The sequence below is a fragment of the Boleophthalmus pectinirostris genome, unplaced genomic scaffold (assembly GCF_026225935.1).
Source record: "Boleophthalmus pectinirostris isolate CB_2022bp ecotype Guang Dong unplaced genomic scaffold, ASM2622593v1 HiC_scaffold_21, whole genome shotgun sequence".
NCBI classification, from domain to species: domain Eukaryota; kingdom Metazoa; phylum Chordata; class Actinopteri; order Gobiiformes; family Gobiidae; genus Boleophthalmus; species Boleophthalmus pectinirostris.
Window position 1 is genome coordinate 26,308,993 of NW_026571175.1, and position 21,311 is coordinate 26,330,303.

Consider the following 21,311-nt stretch of genomic DNA (forward strand, 5'->3'; position numbering starts at 1 on the left):
ATGATACTTTTATTTGAGTTTTTTTTTTTTTTTTTTTGCTCTGGTATCTGTACTTTTACTTAAATAACAAATTTGAGTACTTCTTCCACCACTGGAGATCATGTAATATAGACCTATCAAGATGATTTGTACTCAGGGCCCGGAAATGGTAAATGAACCAGTCTTATTGTATGTGAGACACCTGATCTCAGAGCTTTGAACCCTGAAATATCTGTGAGGATTACAACCTTCAAGTGAACCTATGTTTGTTTAGTGCATTCTTTAAATGACAGAAACACAAAACAAAATGATTTTGAAGACAAAGTTATTTTTTGACAATGGAATAGACGTATAATTTGACAGCATGTCTAACACTGTATCTATTTTTGTTTTGTAATTGTAGGTTTGGACTGTACATTACTCGTAAATATTATCTCTATGCATTCATAACTGTCAGCTTTGTTAGGTGTGCATATTAACTTGTCAAAATTCAGACATTTTCTCATCAACAAAATGCCTGTTAAATGTATGTGTTCGGGGAAGCTACACTAAATGATGAGGTATTATTTGTAATTGCACACTGTAATGGGATGTCTTAAGTATCTTCATCATTATTTTTTATGTTTTTTCATTCACACACATGTAAAATGATGATAGAATTACTACGGCTTGTTCCTGAACACATTTAGCTCAATACATTCTGACATGGTCTTGCATTCCAGGGCTGCTTTAGCTGTAATGAACATGAAAAAGCCTGACGTTCATTGAGATCTTATGTAAGTATCTTCTCTGCAGGTAACGTTTCCACATAGACACTAAAAACAAAACAAACAATGGCGTAGTATTTTCAGCTCAGTTATCACCGCACACCCACAGTCCATATGTAACATGCAGTAAAGACGGCACATAAAAATACACACAAGACCACCTGGGTACTAGAAACCACAAACCAGCTCAGTTTTTGTCTTATTTATTTATTCTTACAAAATACAGTTCACAGAAACAGGTTTGACAGCCAAACAGTAAAAAAATGCATTTGTATAATGAACAAAAGTTATCATGTGTAAGGGAAAGGTAGAAGCCAAAAAGTCTTTTGAAGACAAGACATTTTTCATCATCAAAGATCAGTCTTAGTCTTTAGTCAGCTTTACTCCTCACAGATCGACCACTGTGAAGAGATGTCTAAAATTATTAATCAAATTTTGCTGTTTAAACTTCTAATTTAGACAGTATAGTTGACAATGATAGAAAGACAGCATGGTGGCTGAGTGACTAGCACTCATGCCTCACAGCAAGAAGGTTCCGGGTTTGATCCCCGGGTCGCCTGGGCCTTTCCGTGTGGAGTTTGCATGTTTCTCCCTGCTCCAGTTTCCCCGATCAACCCAAAATAGGTGTCCATGAAGAACAGTTGATAGGTTGGTTGAATACAATCAATCAATGAACCTACCCAGGGACGACAGGTGGAAATTAGCACTGATGTTACAACCTGATACAATGTGCATCTCTCCTGTAAAGGTTAATGTAAAAATTATGTGCTGTCTCATTAAATACAAAAAAAAAAAAAAAGATGATTTTCACAAATATGACGTCCAAATAAGATCTAACAAAAACACTTAAAATGTACAAACAATATAAATGTTTTCTATTATAAATTTGTATGCCAAATATTGCAAATGTTTATTTTAAGACATGCTAATTAACATATATGACTGTTTAATACCGTTTTACTCAGTTGGATGATAAGAGGCTTTTAAATTAGCCTCTCATTATTAAAGGTGCACTATGTAACTTTTCTGAAGGAAGGTTACCTGCTTGCCTCCATTGCTGAAATATTTCATAATATGGCATTATTCATATATACTGCATTTATTCAACTACAGGTGGTTTTATCGCTATAAAAAAAATAATAAAAAGAAAAAGAAAAAACAAACAAAAAACTTTAAAACATGTTCTGTGAGCGGGCTTCTCTTCCCAGATCTGGCCCATAATTTGGCCTGATTGTGCAACCTGTGACTCTACTGAGGTACATACATACCTTAGACTAGACTAGACTTGGCAACATTATAGGTAAAAATAACTATGGGCAAACGCAGGCGAAACGTTACTTTGTGCACCTTTAATTTGGCCGAAAGTGAGAATAATATTCAATAAAGTTACATGACAGCTGCTGTCTGTTTAATTCAACAAACGGAGCTATTTATGAAAATGGCGCGTTGACTTGAGGACTTGACTGTTATTTAAAGCACGTAGGTCTTTACATCTTGTGCCTCCAATAGACTTTAGCAGTTTATTATAATATGGCTTTATTAGATCGTTTTGCTTGTTGCCTGTAGCTAACTATTAGTGAAAAATAAATAAATAAATAAATAATAAAATAAATAAAAATTGTGGCGCTGTGCGTTAGTTCCCAGCGTTACCTAACAATGAGCTAATCACGTGCGTCTCCTTTTCTCATAAGAACTTTGTCACTGTTCTTGGTTTTGTTGGTGGGCCGGGCCTCGATGTCCCTCTCGTGCTGTCTCGTGTCTCCTCCTCTCCGCCCCGAGGCACGTGCGTGCGTGCGTACAGGTGCGCGCCAAAGAAAAGCTGCCCACCTGCGCCTCCCCGCCTCACTGTGCGTCTGGATGACTTCACTGATCTTCTCCAGCAGGTAACATACTTTTCTACTCTTCTAGTGTACGGCGCGTGAGTTTCAGAGAAACAGTTACAGCTTGTTTGTGAAATTGTAAATATAAAGTTTTATCACCATACTTATTTTAATAAGTTTAGGCCTATGTTTTTTATAACGTATAATAATAATAATAATAATAATAATAATAAATAATAATAATAGTGAAAACGCTTCTGTCTCCATTCTGGAAATAGATTCTGAATTTCTCCTTCAGTTCATAGTGTGTATGAGGTGGGACAGCGGGGGATCCTGGGACACCTGCAGGATGAAGACGGTGTCCAAAAATCTCCTTATTTGTGTGACTCTGCTCTGTGGACCTTTGATCTGCTGCTGTAAGTACAGTTAAATCTAACTTTGGTCAAATTTTCAAGTTGCAAGAAAGTACAGTTTGAAAACACCTTTATTTTTCAGATGCACAAAAGGTCTTTGGAGTCAGTCCTTCCATAGGAAGCAAAGGTGGGGCCACAAGGCTGACCATTTCAGGAGAAGGTATGTTATTACTATATTATTATGTTATGATATTATATTATTAATTTGGATCCTAAGCATGATTTTCTCAACAAACCCAAGGAGAGACTTGTTTAAAATGTGTTTTTCTGCAGGTTTTGCTCAGGGATCCCAGTTTCAGCTGAACCCGGCCAACAGTGACTTTGGGAACCATGTGACTCTGGTTTCAAACACAATGTCATTTGTGTGTGACGTCGAGAGAGACTCCACACATGGAGACCAGATCCAGTGTTACACCAGGTACATCCTTCACTTCAGTTAGTTTGAGTCGTTTGACCACTACACACACATTGTTAAAATGACAATATTTTACATTTGTAATGCGCTTTACAAGCTTGACAAAGCCTCTCAAAGCACTAGATAGACAGACAGATAGATAGATCGAAAGATAGATAGATACACTGCAGTCATTAATTCATTCATTCATTAATCAATCCTGGCATTACAAAGCGCTTTACAGTTCATTGTTCGTTCATTTCACACTCAGTGGTAAGCTTCTTGGGTTCCACCCGGGTTCTGCCCTGGGTGGAACTGACTGACATTGTTAGATAAAAAGAAGCCTCCTATGCTTATTTTGCTAGTTTATGTTTCCTTTTAAAAGTCGGTCAAAGTCAAAAATGACATGTGCAGTAAAATGATCATAGAGAAAGTGTGTGTTGATAAATTGATTTTTCCTTTTCCCTGCAGAGCTATGCCTTATGGAGGATATTATGTCAAAGTCACAGTGGACGGTGTTCCCATTCCTGACAGTAACCTCTGTGGGGGCAAATGGTGGAGCTCCGCTTGTGTTTACCTTGTAAGTGCGTCTACATTGGACTAGTCATATATTTCTTTTATGCCTCAATATCTTTATGCTGATCTTCAGGTTCGATGGTCTCGCACTCCACTTATAAGATCATTGGATGAAATCAGTGGTTTGCCAGGTACCTTCTTTCATAAATATAACCACAAATACATAATTCTCAATTTCAGTATAATTACATAAACATAATTACATTTTAATTTTCAAGGGACTTTGTTGACCATCAGAGGAATGATCTTTACTGACGCTTTTGGAAGCAGCAATCGCACAAACACCAATACTAATATCGACAGCAGAATTCTCAGGTAAAATTATTGTTATATTACATTATGTTTAAAATGACCTACAGTATATTATTCCTTATTTTAGTTCCTCCCATGTGCATATGTCAAAAGAATTCCACAATTTTTCTATCTTTTGGAAGTAACTTGGAGGTTTTTAGAGTCACATTACCCAGCCCTAGAATCTGTTATCTGTTAGTGACAGTATAAAGTACTAATTTTAAGAAACCATCTTTGAATATCCATAAAAGTGCTCTATAAGGTTGATGCATATTATTATTTTTATGAAGATTTTTTGCTTTCCCAGAGCCTACATTGGAGGAATGCCTTGTGAGCTGCTTAAACCAAATTCAGATGAGCTGTAAGTGATATAATGTTGGAATAAAAAGTGAATACATTAAATACTTAAAGAGCCCATATTAATCTATTTTCTAATCTATGTTATAACATTTCCTCATCAAACATAGACCTGGAGTTGTGTTTTGTTTGAGCTCTTCTCTTACTCAAATATGTGTGAATGAAACAAAACACAACTCCGAGTTTGATTTTGAGGAGGTAGCAGCATTATAACATGACTTAAAGCTTACAAGAAGTAATTTTCTGTAATAAAGGACCTTTAATTGTAATATATTTGAAGGTATCGTTTGGAGCTGGACAGTGAAACGGCGACCTACGGCCACATGAGCTGTAAAATGACAGGATCCTACATTGGTAAGAATCAATACATCGCATCTGAAGCTCTCAGTTACTTAGAGTTAGATTTAGTTTCATTAATGTTTTCTTATTTCTTTGTAAAACAGGACACCATAACCTGAGCTTTATTTTGGATGGTGAATATGGAAGGTAAAGTATTTTAGTTCATAGTTTTCTGTTCATACTTTAGTAATCTGTAAGTGTAATTACAACCAACTCAAATGTGTAGATTATTTTTCAGTTTAGATACAAATTCTTAAAACACTGGCAAATTTCAAATATAATAGAAACAAGAATATATTTATAATAATGAGACTACTTTTAGTTGTTCAGCATTATTACATATTATTTATTATATGAAGCTATTTCTTACGATTACAATATCTATGAAGCGCTCCACTCAAAAATGTATAGATTATTTTTAAATTAGTTACAAAGAACTTTAAAATTCTTACATTTTTACAAATACTGGCAAATGCAAAGTATAACAGAAACAATATAATGACAGTATTTGTATGTGAAGCTAGAATTACAATGTCTATGATTTGCTCCACTAAATTTCCACATTTTTTTAGGAGTGTCCCTGAATCATACTTGTACCGAGCTTCTGCTTCAAATAAATTGGCGATGTTTCAGACTTTTGCCGGTATGTTTTTATCTATAAACAAAAGTCACATGTTTCTTTCAATGTCAAGTTTAAGACTAATATATTCAACGTTCACTTTACTCAGAGGTGACCGGAGTCTCACCGTCCCAGGGCAGCGTCAAGGGAGGCACCACTCTCACCATCCACGGACGCCATCTTGGGGACCAGACCGACTATCCTGTGCGGGTTGTAGTTGGAGGTGAAGTTTTTTCATTTGATGTATTTTTTATTTGTCATTTAAAGGTGCATTATATAACTTTTTGGTTGGGGGTCTGTCACCTGCTTGTCTCTATGGAGATGCCATTGCTCTGGCTGGAATGTTTCACAGTATGACATTAAACAGCTCTACCTTACATTTATTCAATTACTTAGAAAAAAACATATTCTGACTGTGAGCGGGGTTGCCTCACCACAGATCTGATCTGTAACTTGGTCTGGTTTGGTCTCCATGAAAACAGAAAGATTTAATGCCAAACTGTGAAACAGAGGTGGGACCAAGTCATTGTTTTGTAAGTCTCAAATAAGTCTCAAATCTTTAACCTCAAGTCCGAGTCAAGTCCCAAGTCAAATACAGTCTAGTCTCGAGTCACTGGCCCATAAGTCCAAGTCAAGTCTTTAGACCAAAGTACCAAATATAGCTTAGATTTTTGCAATTTATATGAATTTTAAGATAAATTGTGCTTATAAAGTCATAGTGTATTTATATATGAGTATTTATAGAGTATGTAAGAGTTGTAGAAATGTAAATTTTTCCTTTATAAATGTCTTGACAAGGTCTTAGTGTGAATCATTCTGGTCAGAACAGAACAAATTCAGATTTAAAAGTCACAGGCTTCAAGTATGAGTCAAGTCCCAGGTCAGTGATCTTCAAGCCCAAGTCGAGTCCCAAGTCTTAGTCCAAGTCTCAAATCATAACAATACTGACTTAAATCTGACTCGAGTCCAAGTCATGACTTGCACGTCCCCACATCTGCTTCCAGACAAAAGAATAAAATCTCCACAGAGAAAAGCATTTGAATGACCCTCCACCAGAAAAGTTACACAATGTACCTTTAAGCTGTTGTTAAGGTCAGGGAACATGTTTGTAGGTAGAATTCATTTATTGTGAGCTTCCAGTAATGTACAAAATGACTAAAATATCTCCTATATTACACAAAATGGATCGTTTCATGTTTCAGTAACACTTTATTATTAGTCTGTCTACATCTCCAAATCTAAAAAATGCTCTGTTCTACCTTGTGATGTCATGAAGCAGTAGTCTTCAAGTTAACAGCCCCTTTTACCTTTTAGTTCACTAGAGATTGTCATTTCTGGGGCTGAAATCATCCAAATAAGTCTAATGAAGGTGTATAGAGTTTAAAAACATCACAAGATAGAACATTTTAGATACGAACTCAGCCTAAAAATGCAGGGTTTGTGTTTTAAACATGTGCAACTGAAACAAAACACAACTCCTGGTCTGTTTGTGATGAGGAAACAACATCATAACATACTGTAGCTCAGAAAACACCTTGTGGGGTTCCATAAGCTTAATGCCACACTGTGAAAAATCCAGGCAACACAATAATAATATAATATCTCCATGAAGACAAGAAAAGCAGACCCTCCATCAGAAAGGTTACATAGTGCACCTTAAAGTTTTGACTACCTGTTCAGCTCACATGTTTTAATGGTGTCTGTCTTAAAACTAAAAAATTTCCCATAATAACTTTGTAACATAGCAACTCACAAACTGTACCCTTGCATCATTGTTCACAGAGGATTATCTCTGTCAGTCAACGATTTTGTGCTTAACATGTTTAAACAAAGACTCCTCTGCTGTTGTTGTTTTACTGCATTCAAAAGATGTCTTCTAGATCAGCACCAGTAAACAATGAAAATCATAAAGTCATGTTGTAGAACTGGTCTCTATACATTCTTTACACTACAGAGAGGCTGATACACTGATAAGGGTTAACTGTCCGTGGGTTTCAGCATGGGACTGTTGCCACAGCGATAAACAATTCAACACAAAATATTATTATATTCCATGAATCATTCGTTCATTCGTTTTTCAAGATAAAACCAAAAAAAGGAAAATGAAAAAACAACTATTTTCTTCATTATTTGACTCCAAAACCAAACCGACCGGGATCAGACCAGGACCAGACTGGGACCAGATGAGGACTGAGACCGAGACTAAGACCGGGACCAGACCGGGACCAAGACCGTGATTGAGACCGGGACCAGACCAGGCCTGAGACTGGGACCAGACTGTGATTGAGACCTGGACCAGACCAGTATTGAGGCCGGTTTAGTCCTGGTTCAGTCCTGGTTCAATTCTGGTTTAGACCTGGTTTAGACCTGATTTAGTCCTGGTTCAGTCCATATGCGGCGCAAAAGTCCAGCATTGCAGTTTAAATCACGGAAACGGGAAACATCTGTTATTCGTTTTTTTCCATTATTCATTTAAATACAAAATTTAAAACTGAAAAAACAAATCATTGGAGACAAATAATGAAGAAAAAAGTTGTTTTTTCATTTTCTTATTTTTTGTTTTATTTTGAAAAACAAATGAATGAATGGATTTATTCATGGATTCATGGATTTACTAGGCCTGTGACGATAACACATTTTGAAGTGTAATATATTGCTGAAGTAAATATAGATGATAAACGATAAGATTGAATCCAAGAGTAGATTTAAACCACAAAACTATTCTAAATCTAAAATATTGTTTAAAATCATGACATAAACAGCAGAATGAAACTCTTTACAATTTAATTTGCATCTGTAAAGAGTCATAAAAGTTATTAATTCAACATTTTACATCTTGAATCTTATTTTATAGCCAAAAAATAATCCAAAATATTTCCCAGTAGTGCAAAGAAAATGTATACCTGATAGACTGTTTTTTTGTTTTGTTTTTTAATCTATGTTATAATGTTGTTTCTTCATCACAAACCACCTAGAGTTGTGTTTTGTTTCATTCACACATGTTTGGAGATATAAACAGACTAATAAAAAAGATAATAAAGGATTACTCAGATGTGTGAATGAAACTAAAACGCAACACGAGGTATAACAACATTCTAACATGGTTTAAGCTTACAAGAGTTAATTTTGTATAATATAACAATTTAAGCTTAGTAATTACATGTAATTATTTACACCTATGGCAGTAAGTGTCATTTTCAGCATTCCTTTATTGATGCTAAAGACCTGTATTACCTGTGTTTACTTTACCCTGCCCGGGAACAATGAGACTGCCTAGTAAAATCGTTATTAGGCTTTGACCACATGTTCAATTCTGAAATAACAAATATATAATTAATCCTTAAGTATTTTTTGTTTGTTTTGTTTTCTTCAGGTCTGCCTTGTGAAGTCCTGAATGTTGAAGATGACAAGATCTTGTGCAAAACATCCGAGTGGCAGCCAAATGAACTGGGAGAGGCTGGAGTTGGTGAGAAAAACTTTTGGTCTTACTTAGATCAGGATTAGATCACTATAAAGAGGAAGTGATGGACTTTGAATGGACATGGACATATATTAGACACATATTAGAAATTACTAAACATTTTTGAACATCTTGACAGGCAGTGGTTGGGACTTGCAAGTTGTGACTTGGACTCGAGTCAGACTTGATCACTATTTTTAGGACTTGACTTGAAATGGACTAAGACTTGGGACTCGACGTGGACTTGAAGATCAGTGACTTGGGACTTGGCTCGGACTTGAGGCTCGTGACTTGAAAAGACTTGAGAAAGACTTTTAATTCAGAATTTTTTCTATTCTAATGGTAATGATTCAATCTAAGATCTTGTCAAAACATTTAAAAGCTCAAAGCAGACGACTTGGATTTGACTTGGACTTATGGGCCAGTGACTCGATACTCGTCTTGGACTTGCCTGTAATTGACTTGAACTTGAGGTCAAAGACTTGAGACTTACTTGAGACTTGCAAAACAAAGACTTGGTCCCACCTCTGTTGACAGGACAGGACATGATTGTTGAAGGTGCATTGTGTAATTTTTCTGGTGGAGGTTCCGTCAAATGCTTTTCTCCACGGAAATGTTATTGCTTTGTCTGGAATGTTTTCATGGGGACCAAACCAGACCAAGTTACAGGTCAGATCTGTGAAGAGGCTACCCCGCTCACAATCAGAATGTCTGTTTTTCTGGGTATTTTTGAGCTATAAAACCACCTGTGATTGAATAAATGTAAAGTAAAGTAATTTAATGTCATACTGTGGAACACTTCAGGCAAAGCAAAGACTTACCCAGAGATACAAGCAGGTGATTTGCCCAGCATTTTGTGTGTGTGTGTGTAGTGTACATGTGGAGTATTTTTTTTGTCTATTGCAGAATAAAAAAAAAAAAAAAAAGTCACAACTTTGGATTGGTCTGTAGAGTTCATTTTAAATTGGTTTGTATTGTAAAAAATACAGTTTTATTGTGATAATTAACAGTGTGAGATACATATATAAACTGGAAGATACAGAAATTCTATATAACCTAATCAAGATATTTTTCAAGTGAACTGGTACCTTTTATTTCAGTAGAGATTATGAATTCCAGGGCTGAAATTATCCAAATGATTCTGGTGAAGGTGTATGGAGTTTAAAAACACAGTGGAGCACTTCCTGTATTTCCACATGGCATTACTAGGGATGTAACAGTAACCAAAATATCGTGATATTGAATTGTCAGAAGTCTCACAATATTATCATGGGCCATCACAATATATCGAATCACAAGTTTCTTTGCTTAAATTTATCGTTATGGTGCAGCAACAGCGAAAAAACAGACAGAACTACACAGACCATGATCCTTTACTCTGTTTTAGTCCAATCTACATGATAAAACAACTGTTATTGAGCACTTTTAAATCTTAATTATTTGGATTATGACAGAAAAGTAGCAAAATATTGTATGGTGAGATTGTTTTCATTTTAAGAAAATAACTCAGCCTAAATATGCACGTTTTGTGTGTTAAACATTTGTGAATGACACAAAACATAACTCCAGATGTGTTTGTGATGAGGAAACAACATTATAACATAGATCAGAATATTATGGGGGTGTTTATCTCATAGTGAATAAAAACATTATAAAAACAAAATACATCACATGCCAGGTTTGTGCTAGTTAAATAAAAATAAATCTGTACTAATTCAGCAGTTAGTGGGTGGAATATTCTCATATTCTACAACATTATAACACAGTAACTAGTATTTGTCATGTTCAGAAGTAAATACATCAGCTATATTTCTCAACATGTCTTTTATCTTACCACTGATCTCATCTTTTGTACTTTGAAGACAGTCTCACTACTTTGTCACGAAGATAAAGCCTGCTGCCTTGATCTGCGGCACACTTTGACAAGACAATATGGAATGTCATCTTCATAGCACGTCATGTAGTTCATGTGTGACAGCGAATATGTCAAAATCACAAAACAATCACATGTAAAAGCTGTGAGATCTTCTACTGGTATTTCCTTTTTGAGAGTTGTTAACGGTTGAGTATTATGTTATAATGTTGTTTCCTCATCACAAACAGACCTGGAGTTGTGTTTTGGGTAACACTTTATAATAACTACAACTTACTTAGCCTTAATAAAGCATGAACAAAGACTTACTTAATAATGAACACAAATTTTATTAATAATGATTCACGCTTAGTAAATACTTAATAAAGCATAATTTCTCAAAAAGGTTTAACTAACAGATAACAGCTGCCTAAATTATCATTGCATTGTATTATTAGCAAATCATTCTCTCATAGCTTACTAATGATTAATAAATGCTCAAATGGTTAGTCCATGAGTAATTAAGTATGAAATAATTATGAGTAACTATTTACAGCACAGGCAAATTCAAAATTAAGGTAGTAATTAAATAGTTACTAAGCGTGAATCATTATTAATTAAGTCTTTGTTCATTATTAATTAAGCCTTTGTTCATGCTTTATTAAGGCTAAATAAGGTGTAGTTATTATAAAGTGTTACCCATTTTGTTCCACTTTGTGATGTCATGGGGTAATACAGGAAGCGATCCACTGTGTTTTTAATCCCCATGCACCTTTAAGCACCATTATTGTACTTGAACCTTTGATTTCTTTGTCAAAACTATTCCATAAATTAACTTGGTAACACTTTAATTTAGGGACCACACATTAATAGCTAACTAAGTGGTAATTGGTATGATAATTAGTTGTTACTTAGCTTTTAGTTGGTATTAACTCATAATTTACAAAATGCTTAATGCTTATTAAGATTTTAGTGTATTTCAGTGTATGCACAAAAGCATCTATTGTAATCTCCTCTACTTTAATGGGAAGAAAATAGTGGGTTAGTACTTGCAAAATACAGTCTTAGACAAAAATGCACTGAAAGTACTTTATAAACCCTAACAAAGATATAATTAAGCACTTATTATGCATTTTACTATGAACTAGCTATTAAAATGTGGTCTCTAATCTTAAGTGTTACCATTAACTCCTTCACAGCAATGCTTCATTCCATAATCTTTGTTCTGATTGGCAAAGTTTCACATGTTTAACACAAAAATCCTGCATATTTAGGCTGAGTTCTTCTCTCAAACAGCAGCAAGCCCCAGAATATTTTTTCTGCTAGTTTCCTCTATTTGTCAGGATACAGCATCCAAAATGTTAGGGTTATTAACCATTTTTGCAGCTACAGTACCTTAATATTTACAATTACATAATTTCGCCAGCAGCTTTTCCTAAATAGGGTATTTTTTGGGCCCCGAGACCAAATGGGCTGAGTTATGGGTGGTCCCTATCAACTTGTGATGGCCCAAGATATTAGATAACAGGAAATAATAGTGAAAAAAATGTCGCAAGAAAACATCCTGAGGAGTGGACCTGGCTCCAGCCTATAATCTTTTGGATAATTTCAGCCAATCTCATTGCCAATCTCTACTGAACTAAAGGTAAAAGGAGCTGTTAACTTGAAAACTACTGCTTAGTGACATCACAAGGTGGAACAGATCATTCTGAGATGTAGATAGACTAATAATGCAGGATTACTCAAACATGTGTGAATGAAACAAAAAACAACCCTGGACATTGTTTTTGATGACATGACTAAAAATCACAAGAGTAAATTTTGCTTAATACAGACCCTTTAATTACTTATTTTTGAGTTATATTTCTTTTCTGTTTTTAAGGTGGCCGAGGTCTGAAGATGCAGATTTGGAATGACACTAGACCAGACTCCCTTGACCATATCTGGACGTTCAATGAGAACACCACAGGATACTGGACCAAGTGGGTGGACTCCACACCTTTTCTTTTCCCCATTGAGTTCGACCGTTTCACCACCAGGACCTCGGGGTTCCTGGTTCCTCCCTCCACTGGGAAGTACATCCTCCACCTTCAGTGTGATGACCGCTGTGACCTGTACCTGAGCAACTCCAGTCTACCAGAGCACAAGGTACACACTCAGCTTTATTTAGTAGAGTTAGTCTTTTTTTATTCGTTGACTGGTATGTAAGACTTAAATTTAATTGTCATAAACAGATGCAAAGTAAACATGTTCAAATTAATAAATTCTGAGGTTTATTTATTCTTAACTATTTATTTATGTTATAATTTTGTGTTTTGGTTCTCAAGATGATTTAGTCAGAAAGCAGAATGGGGCTCGAATCAGTCTCTCATTTGTGTTGCAAGTTTCAGTGCTTAAATCCAAGTGGTTTAAAGTTAAAATGCCTCTCTGATCTGAATCCTCACTGTCTAAACAACAGCACCTGTGGCTAATCCTCACTCAGTGCTAGTGCAGCCTCTTCAGCTCAGGGAGTGAATTCTGGAGGCTCTGAGCTCTCACATGAGGCCTGGCCTGTTTATATACTGAGAAATGTGTATGTGTATTCTATTACATTGTTTCCTATAAGAGTATAGTATACTATAATAATTATAAACTAATCTTTTTGTAATTATTTTATTGACTATTTTGTTCCAGTATTGCTGGTTCAATTGAATGTTGAAAAGAAAAAGAAAAGAGCTACATTTAATGTCCAAATAGGCAACTCATGGATCCTTTTATTGCTGGTTCAATAACTGTTTTTCATTGTGTAAATCTTGAGTAATACTAATTATTCAGAGAGACATGATCCATCAGTCAACAATAAAATGTCCTCATTAATGTTCAGTAATGGTCAAATCCACCTTTATTTTGTGATTTATGAATAATGTCTATTGACTTGGGTCATAAAGGTTTGTGATGAGAAAACCTTTGCGACCCTAGAAAAAAGTTTGGGAAGCACTGCTCTGTTGTCTTCCTTTTTTTTTGGACAATATTCTTGAATTACTAGCCGACCAGTGCAGAAAATCAATTTTCCCAAGCAGACCTCCTTCTACTACTATAGTATAGACTATATTTCACCATGCTTTTCTGTAGTGTAAATTTGTATTTATTTAATCTCTCAAACAATTAAAATCTGTTTTTTTGCAGGAGAAAATTGCTTTCCAGACGAGTTATACAACTGCTTTTAAAAGAGATTCACAACAATCCAAAGATCTGTTTCTGGAGGAGGGGAAACCGTACGTTCAAGTATATACCTTATATACATTTTGAAAATATTTTAGATACCATTTTACTTTTTTCAGGTACTACATAGAATTCCTCCAACAAGAATACGGGGGTGCTGCATCTCTCACCCTGGCCATGTTCACAGAGAAGAGCTCGTACACAGAGGCCCAGACGTCCAACGCTAAAAATGAAATTCAAACTCTTATCGCTGAATATGAGGTTCATGATGAGACTCAGGTCAGTGGGATGGGATGATAAAAATCAGTACTGATTATTGATTATTTGTGTTTTGTTTAATTCACACATGTTTACCACACAAAGTTCTTCTCTCAAACTAAAAACACCCTTCTCCACCTTGTAATGATATGTGGTAATAGAGGAAGTGCTCCACTGTGTTTTTAAACTCCGTACACCTTCACTAGAATCATTTGGATAATTTCAGCCCTGAAATCAGGTGGAACAGAGCATTTTAAGTTTTGGAGACATAAACAGACAATGATAATATTGTAATAATAATAATAAAAGATTAATCAAACATGTGTGAATGAAACAAAACACAACATGTTTTTGATGAGGTAGCAACATTATAACATGGCTTAAAGCTCACAAGAGTCAATTTCACAAAATATAGGACATTTAAGCAATTACTAAGCTTGAATTATTCTTAATTATCTAGTTGTACATTATGAATCAAATCTTGCTTCATGTTTTATTAAGGCCTTATTGAGTTTATTGCAAAATGGTTTTAGAGCTGATTCTGCTTTCTTAATAGTTAATAATAGTGATTATAGAATTGTTGAAATGGGTAAATGTATGAAATCTTCTATAAAAATGCACTTTATATTTACCATAGATTGGATTACATTAGATATAGCTATTTTATTTGAAATGTAGGATTTAATTTACATTTTGTTGCATACAGGTGGTCACTTTTGAGTCGTGGACAAGTAAAACTGCTGTTAAAGAGGTCCAGAAGGTCACTATTGTCAGTGGTGGCCCCTACTCCTTCAGCCTGGGTTATGGGGCTGCACTAACTGGTATAAACACTGAAATATTTGTATAATAACTAGATTTTAAGTTGCGTATTTTTAATCTTTTTTAAATGAAATGTTTTTTTACAGCTCCTATGAGCGTGAGTGCATCTGCGTCTTTGGTGAAGGCGTCTCTGAACGATCTTTGGTCAATCAAACCTGATACAGTGTCTGTGTCTAAAAGTAAAGATAGTGATGGCACCCACTTTACCATAACTTTCAACTCAGTCAGAGGTAACAAGAAAAGATTTTATTATTTTTCATGATTTTCTGATTATTACTAGATTTGGTGGGATTGTTTACACACAAGAACCTTCATTCTACAGAATAAAGATGTTGTTGTTATAGATCTTTTTCACAGCGGCTGGAAGTGCCCTGCTGTAGGTTTGCAGAACTTCTGGGTAATGGTCTTTTATGGCACAATGCCTGTGGAAATGTCTCGCCTACTCTCCACCAGCTTCACAAATCTGCCTGTTCACTAATAACTAGTCGTTGTTCACCTTTGAGTTTTCATCTTTCTTACCTTGATAGTTGTGGATAAATTCTTTATGGAAGAATGTTTATCCTTTGTGGACATTGCTATTTGAAGATTTGGAGCAGGGGCAGATTTATTTGGCCAGTGGAGAGTAGGCACGACATGTCTACAGACATTTTGCCATAGAAAACCATTAACTGTAAGTTCTGCAAACCTGTAGCGGGGATCTTCTGGACTTTGTGAAAAAGGTCTTTATGTCCCTTAAGAAACAGTTATAGAATTACCTTTATGTATATCATATCTGCTGCTCGTGTCCAACCAGGAAGGAAAAGTGGGAGTAAAAAGACTAAATTTCATCTTAAAAAAAAAATAAAAAGAAGAAGAAAACTACAAAAAATTTGCTTTAGTGAAATTAGTTGTCAGACCAACTATATGCACTTTAAGCTGTTTTATAAGCTCGCTCATCCATTTTGTGTCTAATTAATTCATGATATATTTTCACAGGTGATTTTGCTCCTCTGACCTATAATAACTTCGGATCTGACGTCAACATTAGGGTTGTGGAAGTCACTAAAGGAGAGAGCAACATGGAGTCCTTCACACTCACATGGGGGGATGTACCCACCAAACCCATCACGTACAACGCAACTGAGGAAGAGGTCTGGGGACAAATACACAATATATTTAATTCCTCTCTGTCTCAATATTAAACTATAGGTTTTATAGGATATTATGACATTACAGTAACTCCACCTATTGCCATAAGTCTACAATTGATCTGGAATGAAGTTAGACACTATAGTATAGCTAAATTAGAGATGCGTGACTAAAGACTGAAAATAAATCTGATATTTCTTTTAAACACAAACACTGTATGGTAAAAAAAAAAATTATGCAGCTGTGTTTTTCTAACTGATTTTTGTCATTTAAAGTAACTACAGAAAAATACACGTTTAATATTATGACACATTTTCCAAATTATAGACCACAGTGACAATGTTAATACTTAAATTAATTGTAAACAGGTGAAGTCTGCACTGGAGGAGTTGTTATCAGCCAAGTGTCCGGGTGAAATTGAGACTTTTGAGGGAACCAACGTGAAATATTTTAAAGACTTTGAAGATGACGACAACTCCCAGGTAAGTCCAAATTGTATGGATCCGTAGTTGAAGGTGCACTGTGTAACTTTATGGTTGGGGGTCACTGGTATTTCACTGCTCTAACTGGAATGTTCCACAGTATAACAATAAACAGCTCTACCTTACATTTATTAAACTACAGGTGGTGTTATAGATCTGACCTGTCACTTGGTCGGGTTTGAATATATACTGTAAAGGTTTAATGCCATACTGTGAAATATTCCAGACAAAGCAATAACAAACATCTTCATGGAGAAAAGCATTTGACACAAGATCTCGTAAGACAAAACTGCCACAAGATTGTACACGGATGAGAAAAATAATTCTGGGAACTAAATCAGACTATTTACACATTAGAAATTATGTCAAAATCTCATCTTGTCTCGTTCTCGTGGACCCAGTCTTGTGTCTCATCTTGTCTTGTGGAAATTGTCTCGTCCCGTCCCAACGATACACCTTTAACTACGAATAATTTTAACAATAAACAACTTCAAGTATACAAAACATTGCAATACAAGACTGTTCTTCTCTTTTTACTTAAGTTTGATGGCACACCTGTGAAAAATGTAGCGTTTTGTGGTTTATGGTCAATGATGAACTCCAAGATTATTTTCAAAGACACCTACACTAAAGAGTCTGGTGGAAAATATGGACCTATACCACTCGACACATTTCCCTCGGTAAATGACTTTAATTTTTTTTTTTTTTTTTTTTTTTTTAATGTGTTTGTATTTTATTTTAATTTTTTATGTGTTTGTATTTTATTTGTATTTTATTTCATTTTAAATTTTATTTTTTATGTGTTTAATTTTTTATGTGTATTTTATAAAAAAAAAATTATGTGTTAATTTAATTTTAATTTATTTTTTTAATTTATTTAATTTGAATTTTTTATGTGTTTAATTTTAATTTATGAATACTTTTTTCTTGTTGTTGTTATAGCTTTATTTCAATTCATTTTACTTTTTTCCAGCTGTGTTTTGCTTACAAGGGGATTTTGAATGATGAAATTACCTTATCTTTCACATATCGCAACTCTGCGGGCAAAACTATTTCAGAAACGACCAGCATCCCTGTAGTTTTCAATAAGGGACCCAAGTCAGTAACATTTTGTATTATTAAAAATTCGCAACGCTTGTATCTTATTGTGCTAAATATCGTCTGTATCTTTTGCAGTTGGAGTTACAAATGCATTGACCTGCTCAGCTCTTTGCAAGGAAAATTTGTTGGAAGTCTGTATAAAATGGTCAAACTTAGTGTCGACTCTACAGATACCTTCTATATCGATGCTGTTCACGTTGGACGATCCCCCACTACATATGAAGAAAATGGTGAACCCTAGTTATATAATGGTATTGTCAAAATCAAAGAACAAACATGGTATTAATGATATTTTTTATTTTTTATTTAGCTGTACCATTGAAGAGGAGACCGCCACCCTTTGAGAGTTCTGGGAGTTACATTGATTCGTTTTCCATAACCAAAGAAAATTCAAGTTTGTCTTACCAGATCATGGCCACACCTGTAGACTGCGCTTTTGGCTTTCCCATGATAGAAGTGGGGTTCATACAGGTAATGTTAACTCTGTTGGATTAATTAGATTTGAATGCATTCCTGTTACTTCCCAAGATGCTAAAATAAAATATCAGTTACTAGTACTTAAGTAAGCCAAACTATCCAAACCCAATCCACTTTATTTATATAGCACATTTCACAAACCGTTTCCAAAATGCTGCACAAATAGAAAATAACAGTAATACAATGATAAAATAAACACTCAGATTTAATCATACTAGTCTTAAAATAATAAAACCAGTAAAATAAAATAAGAGCAAAATCCTAGAATGACAATAAATAAATAAAACCAGTAAAATACATTCAAAATAAATAAAATAAATAAAAGACACAGAAGACCACACAACTCATAATACTATCCAAATCCGAGTACCATTAGTTCAATCGTTTTTCAAAATAAAACCAAAAATAAGAAAATGAAAAAAACAAAAATGTTCTTCATTATTTGTCTCCAAAACCAAAATGAAAAAACATGACGATTCGTTTTTTCAGTTTTTGATTTTGTGCTTAAATGAATAATGGAAAAAACAGATTTTTCCGGTTTCCATCACTTTAAACTATGATGCTGGTATCAGTCCTGGTTCAGTCCTGGTTCAGTTCTGGTTTAGTCCTACAATATTTTAGTTTAATTTCTTTTTTCCTCTGCATTGTACCGTTACAGAAGACAAAGAGTGAAGAGGACATGGGAACATTCAGCGATGGAACAGCTAAAGTCACAGTGACTCGCCCACACAAAGCCACACCCCCTCTGAACGGGACCTTTGATGTGGAGATGTACGGCGGCCGTGTGGAAGGTACAGTCAGATTAATGGAACATGACATCAAAATACAAGACAACATAGTAATTTACCGATTTCAAGTTAATAAAGACAAGACTTAAAGGGCCTACATTACACTATTTTGTGATTTACTGTATGTTACAATGTTGTTTCCTCATCACAAATGTACCTGGAGTAGTGTTTGCTTTATTCATATTTAGGCTGAGCTCTTCTCTCAAACTCTGTTCCACCTTGTGATGTCATGTGGTAATACAGGAAGCGCTCCACTGTGTTTTTAAACTCCATACACCCTCTTATTAAGCCAAAGATGTTAATTTTGTCTTCTTATGTACTTTAAGACAATACAGTAAAGCAGTGTTTCACAAACTTTTTTCTGGGGACCTATATTTTAAAAGTCACAAACCAAAACCAAAGTCAACAGACATTATTTGTAAATTTGTCTTTTTTTTCTACATTCAATTAAACCAGCAATATTGGAACAAAGTAGTCAATGAAATAATTACAAAAATATTACAAATTATACAAAACATGTGTGCGTTTTTGCAGTAGTGAAAGGAATAAGCATAGAAAGACTGGCCCTACTGAGGACAGGATATTTTGATGAAATGCTTATCCAGAATGATGATAAGGTCACAGATCCATGTATACAACTGTATGTTGCAGATCGTGAAAAGGTGATCCAAAAAAAATCTCTTTAAAAATCTCCCAAAAAAAATCTCTCAACCCAGTCTTTGGGAAACAATACAGTAAAGTGTTTTTACCTTGTTGACCTGTTTCGGGTCCTAGCTGCAAGCCATCTTCACAACTGTCACTGGTTTTTGTGATGACGTGTCGAATATCGGCTGTTGTCCATGCGCCCACACTGGAATCATTTGGATAATTTAAAAGACCTGGAATCGCCAATCTGTACTGAACAAAATGTAAAATGTAGGTCTTAACTTGAAAACTACTCCTTCATGACATCACACGGTGGAAAGAGCATTCTGAACTTCAGAGATATAGGCAGACTAATAATAAAGGATTACTCAAACATGTGCAAATGAAACAAAACACAACTCCATTTATGTTTTTGCTGTATATTAAGGAGCATATACAGTATGTTTGTCAGTACTCTGATTGGAACCATGTATCAGAATATGTTACAAAACACATTTTAACGCAGGTATTCAGTATTCTGTAACAATATACATTTTCTTTTCATCACTGCAGGTTGAAAAATTATTAACAACAAGTTTGTCCTATTACCATGACAACGTAATTGTCATAATTACATGTTTAGTTGACTTATTATTACTATATATGCTATTATTCTGTAAATATGCTCTATACTTAAACTAAACCCCCATAACTGTAGCAGCAACTTTGTTTGTTGATAAAATATGCTATAGAAATAAAGAAATAAAGTGGAATATATGTCAATTTGTAATTTACACCCTTTCAATTCGACTCTTGACATGCTCCTGTAACCGCTAAAGAAACTGTTAAACTAAAACCAGCCTCTAAGAAGTATTTGTGATTTGTTTTAGGTCTCTCTATTGATATAAATGAGGAGGATTTGAAGTACGCGCTTGAAGGCATCTCTGAGATTGGAGAACTGAAGGTCGAATACAAAGGGACCTGCCGCAAGCCCAAATGGAAAATCGAGTTTCTCTCCAAACCTGGGGACCAGCCAGAGATACAAGTAAAATATACATGTTTTAACTTCTGATAATGCAAAAAAGTGAATTGTGCTATAACTTGTCAATAATAAAATACAGTTTAGCAGTTTTATTTTTAACCTAGCAAGAAAAACATTGCAGAGACACTATGTACATTTTCTGGTGGAGGGTTCATCATGTGCTTGTCTCCATGGAGATTATTTTTGCCTGGAATATTCCACAGTATTGCATTTAACTTCTCTGTCTCCATGGGGACAAGTAGGTGATGCCACCAGTCCACTCACAGTTAAAATTCATGTTTTTCAAGCACTTGATCAAAGTTAAATCAAAATGACATACTTAAATACATGATCAATCAATCAATTATGTAAAAAAAAATTCAAATATTCAAAAGTACTCAAAGCTCTTAAAGGGACTGTTAAAAAGAAGAAAAAAACAGCTAACTGAAATAAATACAATGCAAAAACATCAAATATTCATAAAAAAGCAGAAACAAAATGTAGTATAAAATCAGTTAGGGTTAGAAAAAGATATGCAATAAATA

At 34.8% G+C, this 21,311-nt stretch overlaps 1 protein-coding gene across 1 annotated transcript in view; it reads left to right on the forward strand.

Moving 5' to 3' along the window:
* Positions 1 to 2,600: 2,600 nt before the first annotated feature.
* The window catches only part of pkhd1l1.1 (PKHD1 like 1, tandem duplicate 1), a 75,988-nt gene continuing 57,277 nt past the window's right edge, over positions 2,601 to 21,311 (forward strand). Inside the window, exons 1-26 of the mRNA XM_055157661.1 lie at positions 2,601 to 2,629; positions 2,845 to 2,982; positions 3,062 to 3,139; positions 3,253 to 3,397; positions 3,845 to 3,953; positions 4,023 to 4,080; positions 4,168 to 4,264; positions 4,548 to 4,601; positions 4,878 to 4,951; positions 5,041 to 5,083; positions 5,509 to 5,579; positions 5,665 to 5,778; positions 8,929 to 9,021; positions 12,750 to 13,015; positions 14,033 to 14,121; positions 14,188 to 14,347; positions 15,033 to 15,147; positions 15,232 to 15,375; positions 16,121 to 16,275; positions 16,642 to 16,755; positions 17,298 to 17,435; positions 17,729 to 17,853; positions 17,932 to 18,086; positions 18,167 to 18,327; positions 18,992 to 19,124; positions 20,636 to 20,790. Of these exons, the coding sequence (XP_055013636.1) occupies positions 2,877 to 2,982; positions 3,062 to 3,139; positions 3,253 to 3,397; positions 3,845 to 3,953; positions 4,023 to 4,080; positions 4,168 to 4,264; positions 4,548 to 4,601; positions 4,878 to 4,951; positions 5,041 to 5,083; positions 5,509 to 5,579; positions 5,665 to 5,778; positions 8,929 to 9,021; positions 12,750 to 13,015; positions 14,033 to 14,121; positions 14,188 to 14,347; positions 15,033 to 15,147; positions 15,232 to 15,375; positions 16,121 to 16,275; positions 16,642 to 16,755; positions 17,298 to 17,435; positions 17,729 to 17,853; positions 17,932 to 18,086; positions 18,167 to 18,327; positions 18,992 to 19,124; positions 20,636 to 20,790 (2,952 nt within the window). The 5' untranslated portion in view covers positions 2,601 to 2,629; positions 2,845 to 2,876. The remainder of the gene's footprint in view (positions 2,630 to 2,844; positions 2,983 to 3,061; positions 3,140 to 3,252; positions 3,398 to 3,844; positions 3,954 to 4,022; positions 4,081 to 4,167; positions 4,265 to 4,547; positions 4,602 to 4,877; positions 4,952 to 5,040; positions 5,084 to 5,508; positions 5,580 to 5,664; positions 5,779 to 8,928; positions 9,022 to 12,749; positions 13,016 to 14,032; positions 14,122 to 14,187; positions 14,348 to 15,032; positions 15,148 to 15,231; positions 15,376 to 16,120; positions 16,276 to 16,641; positions 16,756 to 17,297; positions 17,436 to 17,728; positions 17,854 to 17,931; positions 18,087 to 18,166; positions 18,328 to 18,991; positions 19,125 to 20,635; positions 20,791 to 21,311) is intronic.